Here is an 8,473-nt window from a genome sequence, read left to right as displayed (position 1 = left end):
ACGTCAGCGCAAACGGGAGGGACTCATCTGATTTCAGCAACGATGGGACCAGGTCCCATGTAGAATGCTGCCTCCGCTCGTGCCCTGCCAGACTACATCGACACCCCAAATTCTGCGCACACATAAGGAGGAACAGCTCTCATGCCACTGCTGGAGCACGCCTGGTAGGAGCTCTTCATGCTGGCGGAATAACAACTCCCCACCTTTTGAGGGAGAAGAGCTACCAGGTGGACCACACCATCTTGGAGAGTTCAGACCTAACGGAGCAGAACTACCCAGGCACCTCAGCACACTTAATTTAAAATAAAATAAAATAAAATTAGGGATTGCTTCTAATTAGAGACAGATTTGAGAGGTAACAATTATGCTGCATCCCTCGACTACTTCTTCTAGCAATAGGTTACAGCTTTTACAGGGACAACTGGTCTGGAAAAACCATCTGGGTCACACATCTGGGTAAAGTGTTAAGCAGCCACCTCACCGGTTTACAACAGGAATTGCAAAATGGGCATTTGTTAAAAAAATTTAACATCTTCTTTTCACTTCACAAAGTCAGTCAAGAGAAATCAAGCGACTACCGTCACCAACGAATAGCCAAGAACAAAATCCAAGTGATTTTGCTGTTGTTTCATTCTCCCTCTCCCCATTCAAAGCTACTAAGTCCCCATCAAGTTTGCTCACTCACACAAATGCACAAACACCATAAGCTGATTTCTCTTTACTTCACAGTCTTGGCAAAACAAATCTGCATTCAAAAGTCATTTCACATTTAATATATTAATCAAACATTTTCAAAATAAATATATTCTTTTTAAAATAACCGTTTCTTTAAATCACTGCAGTAGCAATTCTAGAAAAGTCAGTGCACAGACAGTAGCAATTTGATTAATCAGCTAGACTCAAACAATAAGAAAAACAAGAGGGGGACCTTTTCTCTCTCCAAGCAGGCTGCATGCAGCAAGGCTCAGCAGTTTCCTAGCACACAATCTTTCTTCACACTTGCTGGGAAGGGTTTTCTCTCTCACAGACACTGTCAGAAGTCAGTGAAGTCTGAATTGTGCAAAGCTTTGTACAATGCAAAGTTTTACAGCCGGGTTACTGATCAGTCCTGCAGAGGTTCTGCATGCTAGAGTCGTTGCTAATGAGATCAATGAATCAATGCTATGGAAGGAAAACGCTTGAACTCTCAGTCCGAGGAGCCCATGTTCACGTTATTGGGAAGTAAATTCACAGCTGGTCCAGGAACACCAATAGCATTAACACAACATTCAAGCGAGCAGCTCAGTTATGCCTAGCAGCTTATTCCAACATTTTGCATATTCTCTCAAGTGCTTCCAGGGCAGAAGTAAAGCAACTATTTCTCCCCATTAGCTATTCATTCACCAGTTAAATCACAGCAGTAAGATGCTTCACTGGCCAAAGAGTGTAACTTGTGTTACAGCAGAGGGGAAAAAAAAAAAAAAGTGTATTATAGACTACAAAGAGAGTATTCAGGTCTTAGTGATCTCAAGCCCACACATCTAACTGGAAAAAAGAGACAACAGAAAGTTAGTGTTCCCATATTATCTATAACTAGGTAGATGCTACTTCTCAACCCTGTAAAGGGCAGTTATATTTTCTTAAGAAGGGAAACTTGTCAGCATCACCATACACAGTGCACAGCAGGGAAATCTGGAGGGCTGGCTACCAGATTATTTGCTACAATTGTCAGGAATGACTTCACTGAAAAAACCCATGAATGTTTAATAAGAGATCTGAAAAATGTAAGAGAGATCCATTTCCTTTGAGATCCCAAAGGTTCCCTTTGAAGCCCTTTCTCAGGAAAAAGTTGGATGTGATACTCTGGGTTGAAAGGAATATCCAGAGACATCCCTTTGTCCAGAGATGCTCTTGGCTGCACGCTAAGGTAAATTCAAGACCCTCCCAAGAGCCTTGCATCCATGTTATGAGCATGTTAATTGCCAGTTTGGACCAGTTCCTTACTCTAAAGAGTATCAAAGTATCAAAAAACCCAGATGTAAGGGAAACAATCACAGATGAAGAGAACCTCCAGTTCTAGCAATGCTGCACACCGGGAGAAAGGAATACTGGGGTAGGACAGCAAACCCTCAGAGCTCTACAAGATAACCCAGGCTGCTGAAATCTCTCCCCTTGCTCTGCACATATCTACCCCTAGAGTCCATGAAAGCTACGTGCCTTGGGGGAAGGCTCTACTCTTCAGTGCTATGGACCATGCCCCAAGATTCTGCCAAAGTGGGAAGTAAGAAAGCAATGAGTTGTGGAGAAGTTCTCTGTTAGCTTATTGGTTTTTCTTGTCCTCTGGTGGGAAGTATGGAGGAGGGGGTGGCTGGTCCTGAAATAAAGACAATGAAAGAATATCAATTCAGGGCTAAGGAAAAAACAAAACAAATAAACAAAAAACCCAAAACACCCAGCAAAACCAGTAACGACAAAACCAGCAAAATCAGTTCAGACAAACTTTGCTGTGTCACTGAGAACAAGAGCTGCTTAATACACACTTCTGCTCACATTGCAATACCAGAACGATACAGGAACTTACCGTGGGCATATAGACGTTATGTGGGTTGACTGGGCTGTAGTAAGCACTGGCAGCGGCTTCAGCAGCCTTCGCTTCAGCTGTCAGGGAAACAGAAGTTATAGATTTGGTGACATGCAGAGAACTTTTACAACCAAAAACTCCACATATTCTTGGCTACCAAGTGTTACTTACAGAGTACTATTTGACCAACACTTAAGTTGCAAAATAGCTACAACAAACACAATTGAGCATTCTCTCTTCCAAGTACTAAAGATTCAGTTGCCACAGGATTGTCAAATCAGGAGCAAAACAGTCCCAAGCCTTAGTTTGGAGATGTCACCTGGGACTTGCCTGTTAGCCAACAAATAAATGCTAATGGCTGTTTTGCCTAAATACAGACAATACCCCTTAAAAAGGCAGTCAACAAAGCATCCTTCTCAGAAGTGAAAACACAAGACGAAACAAAAAACCAGCACAAGTTTATAGCAGCTCAGGGGATTCATAATTTGAAGATGGTAATTTATGAAGATAATCCAGATCCTCTATTTCTGCAGAATACAAAAATCTTGTACAACCATCTGGATCAGTGCCACTTTCCAAATGATAGTTCAAGATGATGGTTGTTTATTCAAACAAAAGAGAGAAGTTAATGATATTTGTCTGGATAAGAATTTATCTGTGAGATCTATGGCTGTGCCCAACCACAAAAGCTCATTTTTGGGTTGGTTTTTTTTTGTTTGTTTTTTGGTTTTTTGTTCCCCTCTCTCCCCCACAGATCTTTTAAGACCATGTTCAGAACAATTTTGATAAATCCCGAATGAGTGAAAATGAGACTGACTCTTCCCCAGTTCCTTACCATTATCTATTCCTCTGTTCCATATTGTTTAAGCAAAAGTAACCAGGTTAGAGTGAAATGGGGGAAGGGGGAGCAAACATCAGCAAAGCCATATTTGCTAACTAAAATGGACTAGAAACATATTTCACCATCAATTTCTTTTGATTCATCTAACAGAGCAAGGTTACCATCACAGGAGAATCACAAACTGTATTTTTTCTGCCATGACAAGAATAAATCCAGCTGCAAAATATCTGCTTGTGGTATCCACCCTGGAGAGAATCAGGCTGATCTCCAGACTGAGATGGATACACAAGGCTGGAGATTAGGGGAACTCCCTAATCCCTCTCCTAAACAATTTTAACTTCTAAGTTGACTCTAAGTTCCCTAAGAGATAACAGAGAAGAAACAACATCTGTTTCATGGGTAACAAAACCACTGTGAGCTAATTCACCTGAACACACTTCTTACCTGCGGGAGTGGCGGGCAGGTCCGGAGCGCTGACAGGGGGTTCCATGGGCCCCGGGTACGGCGGGGGCGGAAGCTGCATGTAACCCATGTCTCCATCCACCACGGGGGGACCAGGATAAAACTCTGCCAGGGAAGGAAATAGCACAACAAAAGACTTAACTCCTTTGGGTGGGTCACAGCATACAGCCAAAACAAGGCAAAGGCAAACACAAGCTCAGAAACAAAAGTTGCACAAGGCATCAGATCCAACCTGAAAGACTATGTAAAATTTGTGTTTCTTCCCCTTTTTACCTATTTAAACTCTTGCCAACTAGAATAATCCCCATTCCCAATTCCCAGACTTACCAGGAGGAGGTGGTGGGTACGGATAGCCCCCATTAGCTGCAGCTGGTGCGAAAGCATATGATCCATTTGGCATATAGGAATAGCCGTAAGCTCCATTGGGTATTTCACCTCTGGAGACTGGAAAAGTAAAGATAAAGTTGACTTCATCAAAACATCAAGCCTGCATCAAATGCAGGTGAAGACCTCCAACAAACTTAAATAATCCTTAGCTGAAAAACAAACAAGCTCCATCCCAATAAATGTGCTGTTCATCGGATGTGAAAACGTATTTTTTAAAGCAAGTTCCAGGTACAGCCTGAAACTCACATGGATGTGAAGCCAACTTGTTGCAACCTAAAACCGTCCTTGCTGCAAGATGAAGGCAAAGCCTTCTGAAACAGAAAACTGTCTGGGTTCCATACCTTGTGACGCCACCTGCAGCATGCGCTGCCCAAACTCGATAGCACCCCCAGCTGAAAAGGTCATCTTGAATGTGGCAGATCCTTCCCAGCCACCTGCAGGGAGGAGAGACAGAATTCAGAAGCAAGGAGAAGCTGTTTAGATGGTATTTATCTTCCATGCTTTATCTTATCTACAGATGCCCTGTATATAATTCCTTGAAGAGTCTATCCCAAAAAATCCAAGAAAAAAAATGCAGATAAAGTGGCAGAATTACCCTATTATCAGAAAAATTCACATTGGGGTATTTTCAGGTCAAGAGACACCTGAAGAAGAAACATCAATGAGGGAGACCTTCTAAAGCTTACTAAAGTTCTGCCTGTCACCACACCAGCTGCCAACAGGCCAAGCTATCAGAAGCACTGGATTTGCTCTAGCTTTGTATAAGATTAGTAAGAAGACAGGGATTTTGTTAATCCCATTTGCTAAAAAGCCTTTGCAACTACACCTAACTGCCAGCTATAAATTAGTTTGGGAGTTCAAGTGCCCGATGAAGCAAAGAGCTTAATGAAAAACATGGTCCACATATCCATTAGAGTCCATGGAAGATATTTCAAGTCAGGATAATAATAAAAAATTGGTGGCATCTCATATTACAGACTAAAAATGAAAAACACGCACAGCCCAGAGTCCCAACAATGCATCAAAGCAGAGGCTATGTCAGTGCTGAAACAGGGACACGTAGATTAAAGAGCTTTTTGAGCTAAACCAGACATTCGCAGCTGTTAAAGCAACATCCTCATTAAAGGAGACAGCCTCTGGGGAAAACTCACGAAGATTTAGCTAAAGCTGTTTGCCTTTCACACAGTTTACAGAGTTTGTCATTACTGCTCGAGCTTCCTCTCACGCTGGATAGTCCCACTTTGCTTCCATACAGAAGCTACAATGTTGATTTCAGGATTATAGACTGAAGGCTCCTTAGCACTGCACTGTGATTGCAGTGCCACAGCTAATACAGTAAATCAAGCTGGGGATGAAAGAGTTTACTGAACTATGTGCTTCTGGTAAAACAAGGAAGCATAAAACAGTGATTAAAAAAAAATTCTGCTTGAAAATGTCTACCACAACCTTCTAATTGAACATAATATGAAAGCGCCCCTTGAAGATTCCCTAATTTCAAGACAGTCCATTCTCTTCCAGGTGTGATTTTTACAGCTAAGATGCACTATAGCAATAGCATGCTTTTCCTTGAATTGCACAAGAAATTGATGATAGAGAACAGCGCTCTGCAGGTCCAGAAAGGATCACGAGTCTTTGGCATAGGAGGACCTGGATGCAAAATTAACAGGTAACCCCAACTGACCAAAGCAAAATTACACCCTCTGTCTTGCTGACTCTGCTCTGATGTTTACTAAGTGAGATAACTTGGCTGATGGAACTTAGTATTTTGCACAGAGGGCAGGAATGAGATCGGTTGCAGAACAGATCTGTTCATGGTAGCTGTACAGGGAGCAGATAAGGGGAATATTTTTAGCTGCTAATTTCAAAGAAACACATTTTATCAGTATGGTAAAACCCCACTTGGTCAGTATCCAGTTTTGGTTACACTGGATACTTACTTTGCTATGAATTGTGTAGTTGAACTAAGATACAGAACATACATGTGTACTATACATACCTCCTGCCTCTGCTTTCACTGTGCCCTTGATATAATTCGCTCCAAAGACAGGCTGCTTAATCTCACAATCTTTCAACAAATAAAAGGGCATCATGAAAGACTGCATAGCATCCTTTCCCTTAGATACAAAGATAACCTGAAAAGAAAATAACATTATAAAGGGTGTTTAAAACAAACAGGAAACACAGCCCCAATTTATTATCTGAAGAGACTTTTTGATGGACTGAAACTCCCTCCCACATCTGAAGCTTCTTGTCAGTTCTGCAAGCAAAAGCTACACAGAACAGCCACAAGGGTAAACTGGAGCCTCAAGGAAACAAAGTCTTCCCAGAAGGCTACCCTTGCTCAGATAATGCTCCTTCCAGCTTCCAGAGAACTCGTTGCTCCACACAGCTATGATTTATTAGCTGTTCTGTAGCATTCAGCATTTCCAGACCATAGCTAATTTCCAATCTTGAAGATGCCTGATGGACTAAACAGCTGCCTGTATAAGAACTAATCAGATTTATTATCTTTTGACAAATAGATAGGATATGAAATGAATTTATAATGCTCCCCAGAGGGAGAGGATGAGCCATACTTCAAGGGGCTATTAGCCTGACTTCCATGCACTGAGGACATTTAAATACAGAATCACAAAGCCCTTATCTCCTTATACAAGATAAAGCCTTTTACTACTTACTCGGTATGGAGTCAAGAAAACACTCCCTTTCTTGGTCCCTTTGAAGGCATCTGGCATTGGCTCAATATCACTGAAGGTAATTTCTATGTGATCATAGGTCATCAAAATGCTGCAAACCAGATGAGAGAAGAGACACAGTGTTACAGTGCTACAGCTCAAGGCAGAAGTGCAATATGCATGTAAGTTTACTGGCCTACCAAAACCACCTTTAAGCTCAGTCCCGTGCTCAGCAGACAATCAGTCTGGCTTGCATTTTTTTTTTTGTTGGCAGCAGCAACTTAAGTAGCACTGGCTGCTTGTTCTCAGCCTTGTGTTCCCTCCTCAGTGTGCTGGCACAGCTACCGCTGCCTCCGTAGCCAGGCAGTGAATCTAGTGAATTGAACCGATCAAGCTCTCAAGACACAGATAGATTTTTTTTTTAAACTTGTGTTGCATTTCTGCTGGATCAGTTCCCTAATTTGGTTCACTAACTAACACAACAGAGGAAGGACTGCTGAAGCAGGAACTGCTCAGGATGGCTTATGCAACACGGCTGTTGAAGGTCTAACCACAGCTTAAGCATCTCTGTCACAAAAACGTGACCAAGAGGAACTCCCCTTTCTTGCCACTAAACTTCATTAACCCGTGCTGTCTGCACTGACTCCTTAATTCCCAATTAGAAACTGACCTGATTAAAACCAGTGCAATACCCTTGCATGGATGCAGTGGGTAATTTGTATTCACATAACAGCACCCACATTAGGGACTCTAATCCCTAAAGCTGGAGAAACCTCCACCACCTTTATCTTTGGCAGCTTACGCGTTACCATCCTCAGTCATTCGCCTTTCCCTTCTGCCAGCAAGGACCTGTCCCTCCAGCAAAAGCTCCAGAAGGGCACAGGGGCCAGCAGCTCTGTTCAGGCTACAGCGTTGTCAGCTGAATCAACCACCACAAGCAGCCTGGGCCGCAACGTGAGAGGTAACCCCTGATCCAAGGCAGGCTGACAAGTGGGAACAGTAACACATTAAGCTGCCACGGTTGTTTGTTTCAGTGAACGCAAATGTAAGCCCCAAAAGTTGATCTTAATTTTCTTCTAAGGGTCACACCCCAAATGGAAGTCAGGTGCAGAATTCCTATACCAGTGTTTAACCGGCCTCATGGAAAGAAGCCCTGAAGAATGAACTGCTCCTTTGTCCCAGGAGCAGGTGACTACCATGTCAGAACCGAAGCACGCTGGCAGACGCAGAGGGTGAGGACAGCCCATTGCCGTGCAGACAGAGGCAGCTCTGTGGAGGCTTGCTGTTTCCATGGTTATACCCCAGCACCTTTTTCCAACACTGTTGCTGCTTCCCGAAAACACGGAGGGGGTGTGCGCGCGAGGAACCCAGCAAACCACACCGGGCAGACGGCTTTAGCGCTTCCCAAGCGGGCAGCTCTGGAACACAGGCACACTGCAGGTGCAGCATCCCAGCTCTCCAGCAGCACCGGGTGGCGAGAGAAGGATGAGGCTTGGGCCCAGGCCAGAATCACCTGGCCGGGGGCTGAGCTCTGCCAGCCCTCCCCGA

General features: G+C 43.4%; 1 protein-coding gene across 1 annotated transcript; it reads right to left on the bottom strand.

Annotated features, from left to right (window-relative positions):
• Positions 1 to 616: 616 nt before the first annotated feature.
• WBP2 (WW domain binding protein 2) lies at positions 617 to 8,467 on the bottom strand. Its single transcript, XM_009637831.2, has 8 exons — positions 7,728 to 8,467; positions 6,929 to 7,037; positions 6,247 to 6,382; positions 4,592 to 4,684; positions 4,191 to 4,307; positions 3,846 to 3,968; positions 2,561 to 2,637; positions 617 to 2,353 (listed from the first exon to the last, which is right to left on the bottom strand). The coding sequence occupies exons 1-8, from the start codon at positions 7,745 to 7,747 to the stop codon at positions 2,300 to 2,302; spliced, it is 729 nt and encodes a 242-aa protein (XP_009636126.2). The 5' UTR covers positions 7,748 to 8,467; the 3' UTR covers positions 617 to 2,299.
• Between the last annotated feature and the right edge of the window lie 6 nt (positions 8,468 to 8,473).

Source organism: Egretta garzetta, unplaced genomic scaffold (assembly GCF_000687185.1).
Source record: "Egretta garzetta isolate BGI_Z169 unplaced genomic scaffold, ASM68718v1 scaffold34, whole genome shotgun sequence".
NCBI classification, from domain to species: domain Eukaryota; kingdom Metazoa; phylum Chordata; class Aves; order Pelecaniformes; family Ardeidae; genus Egretta; species Egretta garzetta.
The sequence above is the reverse complement of the archived record's forward strand: the minus strand, read 5'-3'. Positions and strand labels throughout refer to the sequence as shown.